Source organism: Cygnus atratus, chromosome 2 (genome assembly GCF_013377495.2).
Source record: "Cygnus atratus isolate AKBS03 ecotype Queensland, Australia chromosome 2, CAtr_DNAZoo_HiC_assembly, whole genome shotgun sequence".
Taxonomy (NCBI): domain Eukaryota; kingdom Metazoa; phylum Chordata; class Aves; order Anseriformes; family Anatidae; genus Cygnus; species Cygnus atratus.
Genome location: NC_066363.1, coordinates 19,361,155 through 19,385,217, shown reverse-complemented (window position 1 = coordinate 19,385,217; position 24,063 = coordinate 19,361,155). Strand labels below are relative to the sequence as shown.

Here is a 24,063-nt window from a genome sequence, read left to right as displayed (position 1 = left end):
GCAGCGCGGCGGCGCCCCCTCCTTTTAGCACTTTCTTACTTTCTTGTCCCACGGGGGGGGCGCGTCCCGGGGCGGCGGGAGGGCGATGGGGTCCCACGGGGGCTGCCCTTCCCCATCCTCATCCTATCCCATCTGATCCCATACTAACCCTGTCCCCATCCCATCCCCATCTCATCCATTGCATCCCCATCCTATCCCCGTCCCCATCCCCATCCCATCCCCACCTTCATCCCATCCTATCCCCATCCCCGTCCCCGTCCCCACCCCCATCCCCATCCCCATCCCCATCCCCATCCCCATCCCCATCCCCATCCCCATCCCCATCCCATTCCTATCCCTATCCCAAACCCTATCCCCATCCCATCCCCATCCCATTCCTATCCCCATCCCACTCCCATCCTATCCCCATCCCAAACCTTATCCCACCCCCATCCCATCCCCATCCCAAACCCTATCCCACCCCCATCCCATCCCATCCCCGACCCCATCCTATCCCCATGCCATCCCAAACCCTACCCCATCCCCATCCCATCTCAACCTATCCCCATCCCACCTCCGTCCCCACCCCACCCCAAACCCTATCCCACCCCGTCCCATCCCCATCTTATCCCCGTCCCCATCCCATTCCTACCCCTATCCCACCCCCATCCCCATCCCATCCCATTCCTATCCCAAACCCTATCCCACCCCCATCCCCATCCCATCCCCATCCCAAACCTCAGCCCCATCCCCTCCCCTCCCCTCCCATCCCGAACCCTCCCCCGCCCCCCCATGGGGCTCCCTCCTCTCTCAGCCCCCCCCCCCCCCCCCCGCCCGCCAGCAGCGGAGCGGAGCGGGGCGGGGCGGGCGCGCTGACGTCACGGGCGGCGGCGAGGCCACGCCCCCCTCCCTCAGCCGCGCGGCTTCCGCCCGGTTGCCATGGAGACGGGTACACAGCGCGGCCCTGCGCGGCCGCGGGGCCTCCGCCATGAGCCAGCGGCAGGTGCTGCAAGGTACGGCCGGGCCGGGCCGGGGCGGGCCGGGGCGGGGCGGGGCGGGGCGGGGGGGCCGGGGACCCGGGCCCCAGCGCCCCAGCCGCTCACCCGCCGCTGCCCCCCGCAGTGTTCGAGCAGTACCAGCGCGCCCGGACGCAGTTCGTGCAGGCGGTGGCCGAGCTGTCCGCCAGGCCGCAGAACGCCGAGACCCTGAGGAGCGCAGGTACGTGGGGGGCCGTGGGGGGCCGTGGGGGGCCGACCCCCGGGATCCGTCCCCGAGCGCCCCGCCGGAGCCCCAGGCGCGCCCGCTGCCCGCAGCCCCGCTTCTCCTCCGGCTCGGGGCACGGGCTGCGGCCCCCCAGGTTCCCTTTATTCCCAAAGGAAGGCTCCCGGCGCGGTCCTCGGAGGAGTTTCCGTGGTGTTTTATGCGCCGCGTTGCCGGTGAAGCCGGCGCCGGCTCGCGGAGGGCGGCGTGCCCCAGAAGCGGCTATTTTTGTGCTGCCTCTGGAAGTCGTTCGACAGTTCCTCGGGGCTTCTCGCCGGCGGGGCTGCGCGGCTCGCGGGGGGGCCGGCCTCTGCCACACCGAGCGAACCGAGCTGGGAACGCTGAGGGAGCGCTGGGAGCGGCCGTGCCCTGCTGCTGGCGTCGGGCAGCCCCGCGACGCCCGCCCCGGGTTCCTGAGCTTAAGCGAGGACGAAGAAGCGCTCCGAACTTAATTACCTGGAAGGCAGCAGGGCAGAGTGCTGTAAATCCGTAGTCGCTTTACCATATGGTATTCACGAATTGATTATGTTTTGCTTCGTCCCGATTTTGTTTTCAGTGCTTGTTTCCCGGATCTTGCAAAGCTCTCAGCGCAGCCTGAGATACAGTGGGGGCAAACAAACAAAAAAAGAAAAGCAATCGCGTAAATGCTTCCAGGTTTTGGTTGCTGTGATTGCAGCTCTCTGGTAAAATAGTTCTGCTGAAAATCGCTCGCTCGCATCCTTGTTAAGGAAGCGTTTGCTTGGATTATGTGAGTGACACGCTGACGCCAGGCCTTTTGTATTGCCTTGCGGTGCTTCTCGGTTTTGTTTTAATCTTTCAGTGAGATAATGCCACTGCTTTAATTTATACAAATTATCCGCATTTACCAAAGCGACATCTTGGCCGTAGGAACAGATTGCGTCTTATTTGTAAGAAGAGGTCCCTCTGTGGCCATTTACAGTTCTGGGTTTTGTCTGTTCGCAGACAGAGATCCCATTCAGGCACAGTTCTTACAGTTTGGTATTTTAAAAACTGCAGAAAACTTCTATTTTAAGAAAGCAATCAAAGTGTCAAGCTCATTTTACTTACATTGTATTTCATGATCTTAAAATAATTGTCTGACGTAGTCTGGTGAGTAGCTTTTCTTTAGAACCGATTTGTTACTTGTGTAGAGGAAATAATCGTTTTGAGGCCTGAAACTATTCCGTGCACAGCCTCAGTGTTGGTCTGAGAGTTCACTTTACAAGGATCAGGCTCTGGAGTCACGTTGTGGAAATGTGCCTTTGTGAGCCAAGAAGGATGGCAAGCAGCGTTCTGGTGCTGAGCTGCTTCTCTATGGGTTTTGAATAGATTTTCAGATGGTAGAAAAGAGGGCAAAGTCTGCAAATATAGTGTTTCCTATTGCAATTTATTTGAGTGGCTGAGGCCCACAAATATTTTACCTTGTTCCCTCAACCTTAGCTTTTAAACTTATTTATGATGATATAATTAAAATGATAACTGTTAGTTTTGACCTTTTCGGGATGTGCTAGAAACAGGTTTCAGAACCTCCCTCTAAATGAAACGCGATTAAGTGCTTTAAAAATGACTAACACAAATATTTAGAGGCATTGCTATGTCTAGCAGGATAACCGGCATGCATTTTGTGGTCTTGGTCCAGCGAGCTCTGTAGCAGTGGTTTGAGAAGGAAAGACGTCTGTCTACACATGCATCTCCGTATAAATCCATACGTAATAGGACTGGGGGGGCTGATTTCGTATTCTGGCAAAGAAAGCTAATTATTCCTTAGGGAGACGGCGGTTTTAAGAAGATGCAGAAAGTCTTTGCCTGCCGTCATTTTCCATTAGCTTCAGGAGTCAGGGGCGCTTGGCGGGGTTCTCCTGTTGGATCTCAAAGGCTGTTGGGGTTCGGTCTTTTCCCAGCTGAAGCAGAAGGCAAGATTGCACTGACTCGAATTTGAACCAAATTAAGCCCTCAAAATGTGCTGAAATGTATTCTTGGGATATCGGCCTTGGTTTATGTTCTTGGGTATCCAAAGTTCAGGCTGGCGACTGTGAAATACCAGTGCCCAAGGAATAAAGCATTTGGTTCCACTTGAGAAGTAGTTTTGGTAAATAGTATCTTATAAAAACTAAGTAGTAGTTTGAGATCATCTTGTTCTGCTCAGGGATTTCTTTGGACATGAAGCTAATATTGTGCAAGATGGAAGCGTGTTTAAAAAACAGCTCGTCACTGCACCGCTAGCCCAGCTTTCGTGGCGTTACAGCAGGCACGGTGCTGTTGTTGCAGGTGAGGGGGTGGCAGCAGGAGACTGCAGCATCAGAGGGAGCAAGTGGCCGGGGTCGGGGTGAAAGTTTCTTCTACTGGTTTGGCAGTTGAGAAATGTTACGGTACCATTCCTGTGGTGCGCCCTCTGTGTAATCTGCGGGGGATGCCAGTGGGGAGGGAGCCAAGTGGAAAACCACCTCTTTCCAGTGCCTCTCTCTTCTGAGGCTGCTCTGTCTAACCAAGCTCTGGAGCTGCCTTTGCACTCAAACCCCAGAGGTGGCTGTAACCAGGGAACCGCAAGCTGGCCCTGGGCTCCCTGGCACATTTCCAATGCACTGGCTCTGCGTGTACAAGAATGTCCAGGGGGTTTTGTTCCTGGGAGCTCAGCAGCTTTCTTGTGACGGGGAAACGCAAGGAATGATCAGAGAAATTCCTTTTTCAGGACTCATTCCTGTTTGTTTTCTAACAGCTCTCGGGTCGTGCTGCTATGGTTTTGTTAAGGTTGTTCCTTATGATTAAATACCGCTATGAATAATGACTGCAAGATTTTTCTTTTGAATGCTTAATTAACGGATACGTGGAAAAAAAAATCCGAAACTCCTAAACCTCTTCTGTTTGGTAAATGTAAGCTCGGAACAACGACAGATGCTTCATTCATCAAATCTCATTTCTGGAGGACACCTGACTGATGGGAGAAGCTGCTATGACAGTAACAGCTGTAAACATATTCTTTAGAAGCAAATCTGTCCCTCTGGCAGCTACAGCTCACGATGTTTGGTACCGTTATGCGTCATCAAGCCCCGTATCCTCTACTGGAAACCAACTGTTTTTACTTATAACAGCAGGTGAGCTTGAGCCCTCTTTCTTGCACTGAGATTCAGGCAGCTTTTGTTTTTTTAGAAAACTTAGGAGAAAATCTGAGCTGGTTCCAGTATGTTTCTGCAACTGGTAGTCACTGAGGGTCTGCGTCTGCTTCCTTCATCTGTCTTGGGAAGTGCAGCACTCCGTAAATCGCCCCTTAGAAGTAGATACTGTTTTTTTTTTTTTTGAGGCATTTATGATTCAGTATTAATAAATGCATCGAAATAAGACTTGCATGACTTCTGGATATTCATTTTTTGTGTTCTCCCGTAGTAAGAATTAAATATTTATTTATTCATTTTTGTGTTACAGCTGGTGGTGATGGGGTCATTGCTTTTAATGTTTATGTTTAAGGATGTGATTGGGATTAAGAAACAGTTTTAGTTCAGCCACTTTGAGTTTGACTCTAAAGGTAGTTCAAAGTCAGCCTTTCTTGGGGCTGATCACACTCCTCAGCATAACAGCTGTGGAAGGAATAGAGAAAACCAGGTTTGGGATATGGACAAAGAAACTAGAAGCCGTGTGGTCTAGCAGCCTGCGCGTTGTTGTCCCGGGACTGCGTGTGCTGGCGTCCCCCACACCTGTGAGTGCTTCTCATTTCTCACAGGGTTTTGTTTTAACGCCTCGAGCAGATTTCTTCCAGTTTTTTGTTCCTTGGCCTTACCTACTTGCTGGCCAGTCTTCAGAGCTCAGCGAGCCAAGTTCCAGAATGTCAGTGTGAAGGAGGACACCATCTCAAACCCTTGTGGCACGGCAGGCTTCCTTCTTCGTGGTCTTGTCCCTTTGCAGCTGAAGGGCAATGCCGTGCCGGTTAGTTCTTGCCCAGCCCCAGAGCTCCTCCACTGGTCCCAGCTTTTAAACGCTGCGTTCCCCAAGCCTTGGAGTTGTTTTAGGAGTCTTTATTTTTACAAAGATGCTGTTCAGATATATTTCCCTCATCCAATTACATGGAGTCTTTTTGCCTGTACTTCTTTCAACTTCTAGCGTATGTATTTGAACGGTGGGTTTTTCAAGAATATGAAGGTATCTGCTCTGAGAGCACAGTGCCTTGTAAAAAGCCTGCTGGGAGGGTGGCACGTACAGGAGGTTGGCTGCCACGTTAGCTGTGTGCAGGAAGGCCGCTCCCTTAAAGCAGCGGTGTTCCCGCCCTACCTGGATCTCACGAGTGGATATGCACGGGTAGGCTCCAGTGCCCCCACGTAGCCAGTTCCAACGTTTGGCCTTAAGCACCCTCTGCTGCGAAGGATGCACTTCTCCTCCTTGTTGTTATTTTGGGGTAAAAGCTTTCTTGAGCTCTGGCGAGAGGAGAAGTGGATGGGGAAAGAGAAGCACGCAGCGTGGGAAGGAAGGCAGACGGCTAGCCTGGGAGTTGTAGCGGGCCAAGTGGGGAGAGTGGCGTTCCCCAAAGCCTGGCGGTGCGGTTGTGCCTGGTGAGGGAAAGTACCAGAGAGATGACAAAAGAGGAGAAAGCAAACATATCCGAGGCCGGAGGACTGCCTTGTGCTGTAAGTCAGTCAACTAAAAGCTCAACTGCTGTGGGATTCCCCCCCCCCTCTGCCTCCTGGCCTGTTCAGAGGAGACTTGCAGGTAGGAAATTCAGAGGCAGAATTTGTCGGCAGCTTCTGCACGGCTGGCAATTAAGAAGCAGCAGCTCCTTGCGACCGCCTTGGTTTTGGTGTGGCTGCGAAGAGCTGTGTGGTGACCACTTACCAGCTCTTTGAGCAGTATTTTCAGCAACTCAGCCCTCCTGAAACAGGATTAGTTCTGGTCCGTCAATGCCGGAACAGCCAAATTGGCTTTTAAGGAGGGGAGACTTACTGCTGCTTGTTTCTTCAGAGTTCTGCAGCCCTGCTGCTGCGCCCAACCTGCGTCATGTTCCACACCATCTGGCAGCTGCTTGACGAATTACTTGGTTACCCAGAGTCTCTGTTACCGACCTCTATTTGTGTTCCCTTTGATATCTGAAGGACTGCAGTTGTGTTGTGCAAAGACGGGTCCTTTCTCAGCGCGAGTCATGCTGGAGGAGTTGGTACTTGAGATGTGCGTCGTGCATGGGCCATGGAAGGGACTGTGCCAAGATGAGTGAGTATGAAAGCTCTTTCTCACCGTTCTGGGAAGCTTTGTTTCAAGTCCCTGACTTAAACCTCGCTATTTCTAGGAAGGGACTGTTGAAGGTAGGGTGCTGGGGTGAGACAGAAATAAGCTTGCATTTCATTTCCTTGTCGAATCATCTGAATTGGATGGGCATCAGGAGTCCTGAAAAATCAAGGTGGTACAACGAGTGTTGGAGCATTAGTGTTAGATCAGAGACTGTTCGTGGTATAACAGCTGGCATACAGAAATAAGAGGACAACGTTATATTTGATCCAAAGATAAGAGTATGGCAGGAGACAATAGTAGTGTAGAATTATGTTTTTTCATGTTTGCGTTTAAAAATGGAAATACTGTTTTGAGGAAGGAGAATGGGGTAGAGGCGGCCATTTTCAGGTGCAAAAATGGAGAGAATTTGAAACTCAGTGATGTTACTCTGACTTGTTCCATGTTTCTGAAGTCCCTAACTTCAAGTTTCATGCGGGCTTTGCAGGAGGTAGGGAAAGAGAGTAGGTGGATTCTGCCTGACTTTTCTGCCTGACTTTCAGGTGTGTTTTTCCCCCCCACAAAAAAGCCAAAATAACCAGATGAAGTCTGCTATTTCCAGAGCGATGACTCTCTGTTTGGCTACAGAAACTTGGAATGAAAAAACTTGGGATCTGCCGCTGCCTCGAGCGTGCCTTTTTTTTTTTGTGTGTGTGTGTGTGTGTGTGTCTCCTCCAGAGAGGCAGCAGCCAGCGTTTGCTTGCTGAAAGAAAGTGCATCAGGCCTGGGCACAACAGCTCCACTTGAGAAGTGTGCTAAGGGTGATTCAGCTGCTAAGTGTGTCATTCTTTGAAACAATTCTGAGTGGGAAACTGAGGATAGAAAGGGGAATCGGTCCTTGCCTGAGGTCAGTCAAGGTTGTGTGATGCAAGAGAGAATATTTGGCAGTAATTCTTTGTTACCCTGTTTCTGAGTTGCTTGTGGGAACCCTTCCAAAACAAATCTAGTCTAATGCTCTAAATGCCTTATTTTGTAGTTTACTTTGTGTTGCTGCCTTTGAATTAGACTTAATGAATTTCCTACTTCTGTCACAAGAGGCTTGTTTAGAAGATGGCCAAAGAGTTCTCCTAAAATTTTGGGCAGCAATATGCTGCTATCCCTGCTCTGTATGGCCCTACATCAGAGAAAGCTGTTGGATGTTTCTTACCTATGTTACCTGAAAATGCTGACAGGAACGGTGGCTTGGACTTCTTTCTTCTCCAAAGTTAGACTTTGCTCTAGACCAGGCAGTCAAAAGAAAGGAAGAGGTTGACTAGAGGAGCTCACCAAATGCAGCGGCTGTCTCAGGTGAGAGCAGCTGGTTGGGCCCAGGGCAGGAAGGCTTCCTTCTGTCGGGCACATTGGTTCCTTCCAGCGCTGTCTTCAAAAGTTGTAGAAGGAAAGGTTGTCTTTGCTTTCCTGTAGGTGTTTAAATGGAGACCACATCTCTTGGAATTAGCACTTCTTCGAAGTGCTGTTGGGAGAAATACTCTTTACTGAGGATGTAAGTATGAAAATGAAATAAATGGAAATCATGAATAAAATGAAAACTTCTCAAGCAGTCTGTCTTGCTGCGGAGTCAGATTGAGATGATGGATATCATCATGTTGCAGAGAATGTGAGAAGTGGAGGTAGAAGCTTTTAATTATGTTCAATGCACAGGCATAATCTAGGTCTATATGATTCTCTAAATTCTCAGTCAATTTGATGTCGACGTATGGCTTGTACAGCAACAAGAATTTATTTTTCTTTTTCTTGTTCCACCAAAGCTCCTGTCATGATGATTGTTTGTTCACTGTCTTTTCTTTTATTCACACATCACTTTGGGAAAATTCGTTCTCCTTGAGAATCAGTACAGTTTCTATTTCTTTCTAAATCTTTTTCATCTGTTCACTGTTCTATCAGCCTTGCTTTAGCATTTTGTGTCTTTTCTTCCAGCAGTAACTCCCATTTCACTTTTCATCTCTTCCCTCACCTTCAGTTGCATCAGCTAAAATAGTTTGTCATCTTAAATGTCGTCATCAAGCTTTATGTGCTTTGTACCACAATGAAACGATCGGTGCTGGTCATGGTGAGGAGATGCTGCTTGGAAGCGTTTTCAGGCTCAAGGCTTTTTAGCATGTTCTAAAAGCGAAGTCTGGATCAGCTCATCTTGAAAATACAAATCATATAAATCTCCTATCTGGGACAACTCAAAGCTCATGTACATATAAACTTTCCTGCGTGTGGTTTTGCATTTTGCAGTGCCTAGGTATGCCGTGCAGGCTAGAAACACGTCATGTCACCCGGAGCTAGCTCATGGGTTCCCCTGCTGTACATTCATTCCGGTCTGCTTAAATTTCACTGACTTTTGAGACTGCCTTGGTGTGCCACCTTGGCTTTTTTAGGGGCAGAACACTCACTACATGCTGAGGTGTCCCTTCTTTCCCAACCACTTCTAACAGTCTCTCTTTTTTTTTTTTTTTTTTTTTTTAAAATCAAGCTTTATTGATATTAAAAAGTAAATCTTGTTTTCGTATCATCTCACCTTAAGGGCTCAAATGTAATATAAATGCAAATGTCAGTACAAGTGTCCGAACTGGGGGCATTCCAGTAAAGCAGGAACAGCGCAAAGAGCTGGAACAGCATGAGGTCCCGCAGGAATTTCAGCAGGTGTTTGACCATGCAGCTCATGTTAGAGGGAAGGACAAGAAAATGCTTTCCTGTACAGGACGCAGGTGACTTTTAGAAGATTAGCTCACTGTAGATGATATATGGTGTTGGCACTAATTTGCACGCTTTTCTGTTTTTTTTCACTTTTAATTTGTCCTATGAGGTTCTTAGTCCATTTTAATATGAAGTATAGCTTTCCATTGAGACCTTACCTGCCGTTTGGAAGAGTTTGTGAGAAGATACCAGCACAGCGACCACATCTTTAAATAGTGCTTCCTGCCAAGTGCTGAATGAAATCACACTGGAGGAGCTACCTTCGTCTGCTGCTGCCCAGGAGGCCTCTTTCAGCTCTCCTGGCTTTGACAGGAATGTGAGCAGGCACCAGTGATACCACAGACCTATTTCCGTAGTCTCTATGTGTACACGTTCAATTAATCACAGCAGGGCTATTTTTGGTGTTGCTGTAGTATTATTAAGACATCACAATTTCATTTCCCTTTTCTTGTGTGTCCCCGTAAGACCTGTGGTGTTTTGTCTTGTGAACATCCTGGGAGGCTGCACCCACCATGGCTGGGCAGCTTCTGGTTGCGGTGCTGACCTTCCCAGAACAAACTCATCAAGGGTCAGCATGGCCTCCATGGTTACTTGTCTCTCCTGTCCTCCCCACCTCTTTTTTTAGAGCCAGCAGTGGATTCTTAGGTTTTCTTCTTGCTGGGAGTAATTTGGTTATAACTTAACATGAATGTTCCCTGTGAGAATTGCCCTGCTGCTCAATTACTTTTTTGGGCCTTTTTTTAGGGTGCTCTTCTGTACAGAAGTTTGCTCTGGGTATACCTTATTTAATAACTTCCATCCTTTAGACTATTCCTTGCTCTAAGCCCCTCGGCTTTTCCGTGTCTTGGTGTGTCAGTTCAACATCTTAGAGTCATCTGCCATTAGGCAGTGATCCTACTGTTGTGGGATTGTTGCACCAAAAGACCTTTGTTTGGCCCTCGAGAAGGGAAGTCTTGCTTTCTTCCATGCTCAGCCAGCTACATCTTTATCTGACGGAAACAAATGTAGTGGAAAGAGCAAAGAACGGAGGCAGCTGATATGGAGATTTCTAATTGCGGCTCTGGTGTTGGTGTCCTGGTGTAGCACTTTCACAGCCCCAGAGAGCATTGCTTTCTGGTTGAGCTATGAAGCTCAGAAGTATTAATTCATGCAGCTGGCTGTTAGAGGGACCCTGCTTTCGCAGAACTGCAATACGAGCAATGTTCCCTTTATCGTTTGTCACCTTACAAATGATAATCTTTATGTAACCACGTGTATCTTGCTTATATCCCTACTGAAGAGTCTCGGTTTGACTGGAGGAATAACTTCATGTACGGAGTGCTCATCTTTGGTCATCCTTGTTGCTTTCTGTTGAACCTTTTCCAGTCCTCCTCTAGGGAAGGGAATTAAACGCAGAATGGATTTGTGCAATAGCATCGTGATGGGCTCTGTTTTGGTATCTCTTCGTTTCTATATAGTACTGAATACCCTATATACTTCTGTATGTATATATATACTTTTTTTTTTCTTGCTACTGAGCAGTGAGCCAATCTCTCCATGGATCTGTCTGTTCTAGCAGTGACATCTTTCTCCTGAGTGGTAGAGATCTGTTTGGGGTCTGTTGCTGTGTATGGGACATTGGGGTTGGCTTTCCCATATGAGTTTGATTTAACTTGGCGTTTTATTGTCCAGTCATTCAGTCCCTAGTTTCATAGTTCTCCCCATTGATGCTACCTTGAATAACTTTGGTTTACCAGCGTGCATTCTCACCTCACTGTTCATGCCCTCTCCCAGATCGTAGAGGAGTACTGAAAGGCACGCGTCCCCGCACTGACTCCTGCAGGACCTGCACTGTGACCTCCTCCCTCCTATTGCAAGAATGGAAAGTTTACTGCTGCCATTTCCTATTTTCAAATGTTTATTCATGTAAGCACTTTCTTGGGCTGTGACTGCTAACACATTGCTGCTTACCTCACCTATAATTTCAACAGCATGTGTAGATACTGGAATATGCCCTTAGAGAGTGGACTTCCAGATTCCTTCATATTTCGCTGATACACTGCGGACTGCAGTAAAAACACATCATAAATAGTAACGTGATTTAAAAAACAAAACCAAACACCAAACCAACAACCTTTGAACTCTTCTATCTGGAGTCTACTATATTACGGCGATTGGTCCCCAGCTCAGTCATAGCTTGTGTAGATGGAATGCAATTTGGTGTAAGTCGACGTGGGGGTTCTGCTGGCAGGCTGAACGAGTGACATACCAGTGGTAGCTCACCTCCAGGTGGATTTTCCTGTGCAGACTTCATTAATACTTGTATATTATATATATTTGAATATACCTTATTTTCCTGTGCATATTTTAACGTGTATTTTATTTATGTCTGAATATATCTTATTTCTACATGTAAATCTTTTTATATTTCAGAGGATTTTTGTACCTATGAAAAACGGGCAGAAACATTGCTATGCATCAGCAGTGCTATCCAAGTGCCGACTTCATTTCAGTGGAACACCTGAATTTCCTACAAGTTCTTTTTACCTGGAAGAGTAATTTAATAGTTTTTTTATGAGTAAAGTTTAGTTAAAGCTTAGAATAAATGTTTAGAAGAAAATCTGCTTACCGAATGGGCTTTTCTCTTCCTGTTGTAACTCAGGTGTAATGTCTTTGCTGAGACCTCTTTTGCTGGATGTGGTCCCAACTATTCAACAGACGGCTGCTTTGGCTCTCGGGAGACTTGCCAATTATAACGATGACCTGGCAGAGGCAGTCGTGAAGGGAGACATTCTTCCACAGCTCGTGTGTTCATTGTCTGAGCAGAATGTAAGGCATCATTGTTTTCTTAAGTAATCATTTTTTTTAACTGTTGCACAGGGAAAGAGAAATCTTTCTGTATCAGCTATCTGCTGTTATTCCTAATATAGCAATAAATGAATGGAAGTCAGAGACAGCATGCATGTTTGAACTCCTGAGAGATCCATGTGTATTGTATACATAAATTTGACTTTAAATAAGTTTGACTTTAAAATATCATCTTACCTCCTAGTGCTTTACGAGATACACACTCATGGCATTGGTATGGTTTTAAAATGTTGAGTGATATTTTATTAAAGGTCCCCCTTCAAAAAGGAGACAATTTGAAAGCTGTAGTGATAATTGGCTAGGATTTGTCAATAATACTAAACACTTGTGAAATACATACTAAATATTTCATTATAGAAGTTCAGTTTGTATCTCCAAACACAGCAATTTGGAAATCTGTAGCGTGAGAAATATCAAACCACTGATTAAGGAGAACACACTAAAGTTTTTGGTCTTTACTGTTATTAAAAACAAAAAAAAGTGTAGCAACAATTACAGATCTCACGGTCTCTCTTCTTCTGTTCTTGCCATTTTTCTTCAGTTCTTGCACATATTCCATTTTTTTATTCCTAACCTAAATCAACAATAGTAATAAAAATGTAGTTTTGTATACAGTTTCTAATGACTGGAAAAAGGAAGAGACAGCTGAGAGTGAAGTGCATTGATACCACAGCCACACTTAAGTTGCAATATTGTTTTATTAGATTTAGGAGAATTAGGATTTCAGTGGAAATATAGTCGGGAAAACTATGTATATTTCTTTTTTTCAGTCTTTTGAGGAAAATGTAAATACTCATTGCATTTTTTTTGCATATCTGGTCACTGCCTATACAATTAATCAAAAAAAATTAAAAAGAGAAACCTTGATGTCAAGATACTGGTATAGTATGGAAAGAAAATTAAGGTTTTAGGTAGACAAATTTATAACCACTTTGGTTAATTTATTTTTGTTTTTTTAAGGGAAGGAGGGGAACAGAACTCTTTATCCTCTTTTTTTTTTTTAAATTTGGAAACCACCCCCCTGTTACAATTCAAAGCACTCACTAAATTAGCTTGCGTACCCTGATTTATCTCTTCCATGTTACTGCCAGTGCTGTCCCTACATCTGTGAGATGGCTGTAATTCAGAATCACTTGGGGCAGCAACAAGATTAGTGTGAGGTCATGGAAAGCCTACTATGCCTTGGTGACTGAGGGCAAGTGAAGGAAACTCATTATCCAGTTCATGCAGAGTTTAGCAATGCATGCAGTTTGTACTTCCCATAGGCAAAAAAAAAAAAAAAGGATACATTTCCATTCCGCTCACTCTTTGTGTATCAACATCTATATTTAAGGAGCAGATTCTCTGAGCACACAATAAATACTAATTCTACTGATTTATGGAGAACAGTTACAGGATTACATCCCAGCTCAATGTTTTGTCAATTAAACTGAGCAAAATGGTTTTACGGTATGTTCTAACTGGGCTTGTGAGTACGGTTTGTTTGTAAATAAATGTGTTTTGAATAACAATGGAAACAAATAAGTGTTTTCCTTTGCCAGAAGTGTAATTACTTAACAGAAATAACATACTCATATTTGCACAGACATAGACTGGCATAAATTATTATAGTTCTGTTGAGTTCAGCAGAACTTACGGTAACAAACTAGCTAGGGAATTGTCCACTTGTGTCTGTACAGTTTCCCTTAACCTCTGTTCTCCTAAGTGATGTTTAACGTCTTGCTCCTAAATTATGTTCATTGGTATCTGCTTGTAGGCCTTAGAAGTCTGGATTTTTGGCATTAAAGGATTATGTTGGTACTGGTAAACTGAGCAGGACCAGGGCATGCACTTGAACGCTGGAAGATGACGGTGCTCCCTAAATGCTAACATGATGGGTTTTGGCCAATGCTAACCATCAAACTGCTCAGCAGTGCCTGGATATGGTTTAGGGGGTAGCGCAGGACAGAGACAGTTCTCAGTTGTATGGATGGGGCCATTGTGCTTTGAGGGAAGAGAAATTTAGGTGTGTGTACCTGTTATGCAACGTTGCTTTCCTTCAGGGCCAAGGAATGGGCCTGGGTCCATTCTCCTTATACGCAGATACCTGTTGCAGGTAGTCCTCTACTGCCATACCTTAGTGCTTCAGGGTGAGATTTTTCAAAGGTGCTTGGACACCTTGCAAGATGCAAAAAACCCACTCACCTGGCTCTTTGTTTCTATGAACTTCATTCAAAAGGGATGTGGGGTTTGCACTGTTTTAAGTTCTGGGTACCTTGACAGTAGGAATCCAGCAGTTACCTGCCCAGCCTCCTTGTACAGAGCAGGAGGGAGAAAAGCAGCTTGGAATGAGATTAAAACCAAGCTGATGGATGGAGAAGGAGCCCTCTAGAGCTAGTATAGTGTTGATATACCAACTGTCAGGCCACAGAGCACACTCTGGGCATGTGGATGTGGCAGTAGGTTATTTGTGTCCCAGTGAATCTTGTGCTCATTGCTGCATGGTGACTTCAAGAGGGAGATGAACTTTCTCCTGGTGCAGTTCATAGAATCATTAAGGCTGGAAAAGACCTCCAAGATCATCTAGTCCAGCCATCCCCCTACCACCAATGTCACCCACTAAACTGTTTCCCTAAGCACCATGTCCAGCCTTTCCTTAAACACCCCCAGGGACGGTGATGCCACTACTTCCCTGGGCAACCCGTTCCAATGCCTGACTGCTCTTTCTGAGAAGAAATGTCTCCTCATTTACAGCCTGAACCTCTCCTGGCAGAGCTTAAGGCCATTCCCTTTAGTCCTATCACTAGTTACCGGTGAGAAGAGGCCGACCCCCAGCTCCCCACACCTTCCTTTCAGGCAGTTGTAGAGAGCAATAAGGTCACCTTTGAGCCTTCTCTTCCCCAGACTAAACAGCCCCAGCTCCCTCAGCTGCTCATCACAGGACTTGTGTTCCAGGCCCTTCAGCAGCTTCGTAGCCCTTCTCTGGACACACTCCAGGGCCTTGATGTCCTTCTTATACTGAGGGGCCCAAAGCTGAACACAGTACTTGAGGTGTGGCCTCAGCAGAGCAGCGTACAGGGGAACAATCACCTCCCTGGTCCTGCTGGCTACACTATTCCTGATACAGGCCAGGATGCCGCTGGCTTTCTTGGCCACCTGGGCACACTGCTGGCTCGTGTTCAGGCGAGCATTGACCAGTGCCCCTAGATCCTTTTCCTCTGCACAGCTTTCCAGCCACTCTGCCCCAAGCCTGTAGCACCGCATGGGGTTGTTGTGGCCAAAGCGCAGGACCCAGCACTTAGCCATGCTGAACCTCGTCCCATTGGCCTCTGCCCATTGACCCATCCTGTCCAGGTCCCTCTGCAGGGCCTTCTTACCCTCCAGCAGATCGACACTTCCCCCCAGCTTGGTGTCATCTGCAAACTTACCGAGGGTACACTCAATTCCCTCATCCAAGTCATCAACAAGGATATTAAAGAGGATGGGCCCCAACACCGACCCCTGGGGAGCACTACTGGTGACCGGTCACCAGCTGGATTTCACTCCGTTCACCACCACTCTCTGGGCCCAGCCATCCAGCCAGTTTTTAACACAGCAAAGCGTGTACCTGTCCAAGCCATGGGCTGCCAGCTTCTCCAGGAGAATACTGTGGGAGACCATGTCAAAAGCCTTGCTGAAGTCTAGGTAGACTACGTCAACAGGCTTTCCCTCATCCACCAGGCGGGTCACCCAGTCATAGAAGCAGATGAGGTTGGTCAGGCAGGACTTGCCTTTCATGAATCCATGCTGACTGGGCCCGATCCCCTGGTGGTCCTGCATACATTGCGTGATTGCACTCAAGATGAGCTGTTCCATCACCTTTCATGGCACTGAGGCCAGGCTGACAGGCCTGTAGTTCCCCGGGTCCTCCTTATGATGCTTCTTGTAGATGGGTGGCACATTAGCAAGTCTACAGTCATCAGGGATCTCTCCAGATGACCATGACAGCTGATAGATGAGGGAAAGTAGCCCAGCAATCACATCCACCAACTCCCTCAGCACTCTCGGGTGGATCCCATCTTGCTCCATGGACTTGTGACAGTCCAGGTGGAGCAGCAGGTCTCCACCTGAACTGTGGGGGGTTTCTTCTGCTCCCCGTCCCAGACTTCCAGGTCGGGAGGATGAGTACCCCGAGGCTAAGTGGTCTGACTAGTAAAGACAGATGTAAAGAAGGCATTAAGAACCTCAGCCTTTTCCTTATCCTCAGTAGTCAGTTGTTTCTGGCAGGAGTGATTTAACTGGGCTCTGAATTTTGAAACTGAAAGGAGGGGAAGAAATGTAACCTTCAACTTCCACATCCCGATGATAGCTATGAAACTGTGGAAGGAGACTGTGAAATATGACTTCTGGGGGAATATGCAGTTTACATGGAACCCCATGATGTGTGCAGCATCGTACATTATAAAGATGCTCAAAACATGTCCCTGCTCCAGCACTGAGGCAGATGGGTAGAAGGACTGAGACAATTGCTTGGATTTTGCTTGAACTCATTACAGAGTCACCAAGCTGCTTAGTCCTGTTGAAAGTGAGTCAGTTCTGGACACATGCAGTAGAACTGCAGCTTGCTGCTCAAAACTGAGAGTCATCCAGGGCTAGGTGTCTGCTAGGCTGACTTTTTGGGATCTTAGCTATGGATTGAGGCAGTATTTAGGCATTTGGGGATTTGGGTCCTAAATCTTTTTGCTGGATCTTATTCTCTGTGTCTGTTTCCCATTTGTGAATGTAAACAATGTTTTTTCATGGCGATGTTATGAGGGTACAATATACATTACAAATTGTGAAGCCTTGTGAATGTTGCAGATGGGTAGAATTATTTTAGAAGCTTGCCCTACATAACCTATATAAGCTGGCTAAATATGTTAAGAGCTATTGTTTTTGCAGCTCCTATCACTCACTACTCACTTAAATAAACAGACTTATCTAGGCTATTATCTTTTCTCCATATCCTCTTAGCCCTCTCATTTTTTCTGTTTGTTTATACACTTACTGCAAATTTTAGATCATAAGCTGACTCAAAGAAGGACTGTATATTCATTGTTTGTATGATGTCTGGTGGTCCTGATTTGGATCTGTGTGAGATACTGCTGCTATTAAAAAAGTCTAATTTATGCACATAAATTATGCACATACTCTGTTATGCTATAAACTACTTAATTTTATTAAAAGCATTTCTTTTTTTTTTCTTATTTGTATAGCGTTTTTACAAGAAAGCAGCTGCATTTGTGCTAAGAGCAGTTGGTAAACATTCTCCACAGCTAGCTCAGGCAGTAGTTCAGTGTGGAGCACTGGAAACACTTGCAATTTGCCTGGAAGATTTTGACCCTGGAGTCAAAGAAGCTGCAGCTTGGGCACTCGGGTATATTGCCCGACACAATTCAGGTAACAGGTTACACGTGTGTTATCTTTCATCTCATGTGAGAGTTGTAATAAATTGTATTATTGTGATGTTCATAAATTAGAACAAGATGCTTCTTCTTTACTGTTATAAAATTTTAAATTTGGAATAAAGACCTGCTCTAACATTACAAATCTGTCAATGCTACCTTACGTGGGAAGCTGGCATATCTGACATTCACAATGTCCCGGTACGTGAGAGGTGCTCTAAGAAGAGATGGATTGGATTTGTGACCAGAAAGTAGCATTCTGCTTTATTCTCCTTTGTGAAGAAATTTCAAAACTTATACATATTATATAACTGTTACTATGGAACAAAGATTATTTTGCTCACCATTAATTCTTATTTTATATACATAGCAGAAGGGAGAAGCCTAGGCAGAACCAAGTTTCATTCATCGGACAGCACTGCCTGCAGGATAAATGTGCTAAATTCATTGCAGTGACTATATATATTATCATTAGCCAGTAGACCACACTCTTCTTTGAGAGTCAGGAATAGATCCTAGGAATCTGATATTGAGCAGTTCACTGCTGTCTTGCAAGCAGTTATATAACTCACTGGCAGTGTCATGTTCCTATTTAAAAGCTGATCCACGTGGTCAATAATTCTTTTACCAGCTATTTATATAGTTCAAGTAAAAGTTTTGAACTATGAATCAAAGAACTGAGAGAAGAAACTGCTGCATGGAAAGGATGGAAGAAACGGCTTGTGTTCATATTGCTTAAAGTTAAAATAATTCTAGGATCACAACATTAACTTATGTGTTGTTTTGGTTCTAAAATGTACGTACACTGAATTTGGAAGTTATTCTTTTATTTCTTTCTTTTTAAATTTTTTTCTTTTTTAATCGGTGTGGAGTGCTGGACTGCAGAAGGTATGGGAGATTTCCTCTTCCCATTCAGAGAGATGGTTAACTTTCTGGGGCAGACTCCAAAGTTATCAGCATCTCAGGAATGGGCTGCTTTTTATCAGGGAACAAATTCATTCTTGGTGCACCTCTATGTGCTAAGGAGCTTTTATCTTTTGGTTATTGGGCCTGAATCCCTGAAAATAAGTGTTGCTTTCATCTGAAACATATCTTCTTAAGTGTCATTTGGAAGTGTTCCTTTGTATAAATGTATGTAGTCGGAGTGTGTGTCTGTGTTACTCTTAACGTAAACATTTCTGTAGTTTTGTTATGTCAGTAAATCAATATTGACTCACCTCAATTGCCCTTTGTGCTATTCATTGCATGAATGCTGGCTGATCTTCAGGGTGATCCCGTTCACTCTGTGATGGCATTGTCTGCAAAGATGGAGATGGTGTAGAGGTATTGAATAGAAAAAACTTCTTATACATTTTTTTATTCCATAGTTATGAATTATTTATTCACTGACAATGAATTAATGTATGTCCCATGTCAATTTATGCCAGCAATAAGAACAGCATTTTCAGAAATTAGGTTGAAATTGCAAGTGCTACCAACCTCAAGCATAAGGACAAGGACAGATTGCTTGATGTAATCAGTTAAAAAAAAAATCTCTGCAGCCAACTGGGGGATTTACCTTCCTCTATAACAAAATTGCAAGAAGTCTGTAAAATAATGATTACTGAAAGTAGAGGAGTTATTGACTTGTCAGTGCTAGGTGAAAGGTTGAACTAGATGATCTTAGAGGTCTTTTTCAACCTTAAATGATTCTATGATTCTAAGATCATTCTGTGCATGGTATGGCTCTTATATGGCTACAAGCATTCCTTTGTAAAAGAATATTGTTGGAGATGGGATACAACGATAGATGGACCTGGTCTTACCAACATCTGGTGTTTACTGTTGAGAAACTCTGGATTAGACTCACACGCTTATGTTGATAAAGTTTGGCAGTTATGATTTTCTGTCATTAACTGTGGACACATATTACGGCTTAAACTCTAAAAATAGAGCAGACTGATAAATGTTTTTCCCCACCCACAAGTAGTTTTTCAGTTTCATAAATTGTTTCTATTCCCATGGGGATAACATTAAGGCGAGACTTTTTTTTTTTTTTTTTTTTTAAACTCCTTAAAAGACCGTGGAGGAGGGAGGCTTATTTGCCCCTCAGAAAGAATAGTTCCATGATTAGGGCATATGTCTGGGATGTGGGAGCTGGATTAAAGTCCTGACCTGTCTTAGGCTGGATGTGAACCTCTGTCTCCCTGAGTGCAAGCAAATGCTCCCAGCATTAGGTGATAACTGCTTTGCTGTGGGAGGGATTCTCAGTTTTTTATCAGAAATTCTGTCCATGACCTGGTAAAGCTGCTCTCTAGGAACTGCAGTGTATGTTCCTGTGAAAAGATTTTGAGAAATCAGGACTCTTTTCTTCTATGGTGATTTTTTTCCGGGTTGGCAAGTTCCTTTCTATCTTACTATCTATCACTATCTATCACTTAAAATACAGTTCTTCTGTAAACAGATGTCTCCAGAAGGCGTGTTAGATTTTAGGTCAGACAGATATCTCATGAGATTCCAAGACACTAGAAATCCTGCTGGATGAGTTTCCAAAACTTAGCAACGGCTCTTGTAGTTCTGCTTTTTCTTGAAGATCCCCTTGAGCTGAATTTCAGATGCTGATTTTACTCCAAGGTATACGGATCAGTGTGCTCTATTTTTGCTGTGCTCTAATCTTGCCAGTTGGTATTTCTACTGTATACTTGTGTTTGGAAAGAAGAGAAGTGTTTCAAATACCATCAAAATACTATCAAGTCCATGAAAAGCATGTTGTAAATTTTTACTTATACCATATGCAGTTAGATTGAAAATGCAAGATTCTTCTGTTTGAGAGAAATGGGTATCACTTAACTTTCTATTTGCTTTGCCGACATAAAAGCATAAGACACATAATTTATTAATGTTCTCTTACCTGCTTCAGCATTTGGTAAACTGATAGGAAAACAAAACCAAACAACGCTATTTATGCTCAAGCATATTGCTGAGAGAGGAGTTAAATGCCTTTTATGAAGTGCTGTGGTGCCCACAGGATCGTAGGGTAGTTCGCTTGGAAGGGGCCTTTGGGAAGGCTCTAGTCAAGCTTGCTGCTTAAAGCAGAGTCAGCTACTAAGTTGCTCACATCTTCAGTGATGTGCCTTTGGTAGTAACTTTGTTTTATTCCAGGATCTAGGTTTGCCCTGTAATTTGTGACCACCATCCATCTGATTTGAATTTTTCCCACCATTTTCAGTGGAATCGTGACTGCTGTGGTTGTAATGGTCTGCATAAATCAGTGACCCTGAAGTGCAGCCTTTTGGCTGCTTGTGGACTTACTCTTCCTGTGTGGCCATCACACAATCACATGGTCTTCAGAAAAATGCAGTATTAGTGGTTGTTTTAGTCAAAACCCGTTATTTCCCGTGGCTACACCTGCCACCACAACACGGTCTGTTTGGCAACACTGCTCTACATTGAAACATGCCTTTGTTTCCACGCAAAGAAGGTTTTGCTGCTGTCTTCCACTATGTGGATATGGCATTTGTACCTGGCTGGTTTGCCTGCCCTGGGGACTACCTTGCATATTCACTTCCTCATATTCATTTCTCTGCCTCATCTTTTTTTAATCCATACTATTACTGCTAACCTGTTAATGTGAGTATGGATTTTTTTTTTTTCCCCAGATCAATCCTGTAAGACTTTCCATTGATTTCAGAGGGTATGTAGTCAGGAGCTTACTGACTCTTCTTTATTCACTTTCAGCTCTTCCTGATCACATAAGCTCATGACTAGGCCTCAACTTACTTTGAATTAATTTCTTAGTCCCTGCTGACCACTTTTGTATTAAGACAAATCAGTACAACCCTAGTACCACTTTTAGGTGAAATGGTGACTTCTTAAATTCCAATGTCTTTCTTTATAAGTCTTCCTTACAACCTCCATGTCAGCCTGTCTTTCTGTCTGCCATATCTTCCTCTGCTAAAATTCTCCTCATAGTTCTGGACAGAAGCAACTTATCTATGGTGGGTTTCCAGACCAAATTCTCTTGTCTCTGAGTGTATGTGAAATCACACTTCCTACTTTCCCTCATGTAGGGAGATGTCCAACTTTATCACCATGTAGTTAGATGGGTCTTTTGGTCCATGTTCTAAACTGCAGTTTCAAGCTCTGGGTTTGAGTCCACTTTCTGTGGGTTCAGATGATGTTCATATTTTTTTTTTCTGATGTCTTTTCCCTTCTTATCAACTCTTGGTCTTGTCTGTACTCTGGTAATGGTGTCCTGGAACATTGTTAAGAAAAGTCTTTTTGTATTTTTGGTGATTCTGTTCCAACTCATTTAATTTCTTTGGCTGAATACTTGTTTTTAAAAATGTCTGTATTTCTCCTTTAACTCTTTCTCAGCATTCTTTTCTTTTCACATCTCTCTGTGTTCTGGAATTAGATAGCAAAATTTTGTAAATAATAACAGATACATAGTCTGAATTAAAGTTGTTCTACCAAGTGGGAAGGTTAATTAAGATTTGTTTTGAGCGAAATAATTGCAATTATTATACAATCATTACTACTTAGAATCGTAGTGTTGGGCAGAGACTGTGGGGGAGAAGTGATGGGAAGATGCATAATTTCTTTTGTCCCTGCCTCGGCTTTCCTGGATTTCTGACAGTCTGCTTACTACTTGACTGTCTTCTGACACATGGTGCAGCTCTACATGTGGTAAGTTATTAGCCATGAACCTTATAAACACCAGTGGAAGAACAACCGTTTAATTAACCATGACCAACAGTAACCATCAGTATTTAAATGATATCAGGCTTCTAACAGCAAGAGCTGATCTAAATTGAATCAGATTTAGTTTGCTCTTTTAAAAGAACTTTTATTTCTACTTTTACATGCCTGGGCATTGCTTTGACCTTAAAGTATTGCTCTTTTCCTCCCTACTTGAACTTCATAATTTCAGCTCATAAGGCATCAAAGAAACACCTTCTTCTAGTACTATCCTGTACCTCTTGGCATTATTTTCATGATATTAGTATCTTCTCAGCAGAGTGTAGACAAATGAGATGGTTGCTCTGAAGTTGCTTCTGAGACATTGGGTCAGTAACTGAGGCATAGTCAGATTAATCAAGACCTTTGGTCGGTAGTTCATGATGTATTTCTCTTGGTCAGTGTTCAGAAGAAATCAAAGAAAGAAGAATTTGAAGAATTTATTTATTTATTTTTAATGAGAAGCTTTTTTATACCACTTATATCATTTAGCTTGTTTTCTGATTTGTTTTTATACGTGCTTCAGGTACATTTCATTTCAATTCTGTAAAATTGCAGATTGACCATTTGGCAAGATTTTGTTCAAATCGTGTGATGTGTATTTGGAGGGTACATACTGTACACTTTCAGCCAAATAGTCATTTGAACGGTTAATTTTTGTATTAGTTTATTTAAAAATCGCTGCATTACATCTATTTTTTGAAGTAATATTTTTATACTTTGCTTAAAATTCTATATCATGTAAAATAGCATACAGTGTAAATATTTGAATGATTACATGTATTGGAGTGTGTGACTATAATTCACTAATTGAAAACAAATCTGGTCAGAAAAATTATTTGGATGCTAACAGCCTAATGATAACGTGACTTACAGATTTCATGAAAAACTGTATTAGTCTATGTATATTTAATGAAGTATGCTATATTTTTCTTAGTATGAAAATCTCTTTATGGATGGCCTATAAATCAAAAGCTAAGTTAGAGTCTTGAAATACGACAGCTATATGTTGCCATGGTACTGTAAGTCAAGATAAATGTTAAAGATAATAATGGATATGCATAATAAGGTGTAGCAAAACTCAACTAAGACCTAATAGATTATTGAATTCCCCATGATTTTTACTACTTTTCGAACACTATTTTAAAACAGCACAGCTTTGTTATACTATAAATTTTGCTTGTGGTATCCAATAATTCTTATTTTAGGAGTGTGATTAATGCTGCATATATGGACAGAGCTAATGAATTTCTAATAGTGTAATTTTTGCTCATGTCAGCTAATCATATGCCTAGCTTTTTTTTTGTCTTTTTATTTAAGGTGCAGTTAGTTAAGGATATTGTACTAATCTCAGACACACAATATCCCACTGATGATATTTCTAATTTATCTAATTGTGTGTGATAAAATTTTCATGTCATTGAAGTATAAATTCTGTATTTTCCTGTGTATGGTAGCAAAGCCTAATTTTGATAGGTGAGTTCAGTTTTTCCGGTCTTTTATGTAAGATAAATCTTCTGTGTATGTTTTTTGTATTTCTGGTTTTGGCATTTGATCTATGCTAATATCTGCTTATCATTTAAAGAGGGTAAAATGCTCTCTAATTAGGTGGTTGGTAAAATTTTGGTACTTTGGCTTTCTGTGTTGTTGTTAGCCATGCATAAAATGCTTTCCTATTGATCAGTGTAGAATAGCCAGGGTTTAAACAGCTGACATCTGCTTACTTTAAAAAAAAAAAAAAGAGGAAAAAAAAAGAAAAAGAAAACAGAATAACAAACCATTTCAGCCTAATCTACCTCAAATGTGTGCATGTAAATGGGGGTCCATCTATTGACCTGCATTCTTTTCAGTTTTGGATTGGTCCACATGGTTTATGAAACCAGGAGGGCTGATTTGAAATGCAGATGTCGAGACAGTGAGCTACACC

The 24,063-nt window shown here is 43.7% G+C and overlaps 1 protein-coding gene across 7 annotated transcripts in view; it reads left to right on the top strand.

Annotated features, from left to right (window-relative positions):
- Positions 1 to 901: 901 nt before the first annotated feature.
- SPAG6 (sperm associated antigen 6) overlaps positions 902 to 24,063 on the top strand; it is a 39,276-nt gene continuing 16,114 nt past the window's right edge. For 4 of the 7 annotated variants that reach the window (XR_004778426.2, XR_004778425.2, XM_035545328.2 and 1 more), the window contains exons 1-4: positions 902 to 992; positions 1,102 to 1,197; positions 11,810 to 11,976; positions 17,229 to 17,412. Coding sequence is in view for 5 of the 7 variants with exons in the window: in XM_035545328.2 (XP_035401221.1) it covers positions 968 to 992; positions 1,102 to 1,197; positions 11,810 to 11,976; positions 17,229 to 17,412 (472 nt within the window). In the remaining 2 variants the exon portion in view is untranslated. Of the gene's footprint in view, positions 993 to 1,101; positions 1,198 to 6,364; positions 6,430 to 10,941; positions 11,074 to 11,580; positions 11,703 to 11,809; positions 11,977 to 17,228; positions 17,413 to 24,063 lie in introns of those variants that run through there. The other 3 variants (XM_035545329.2, XM_050708857.1, XM_035545333.2) reach the window with 3 other exon arrangements.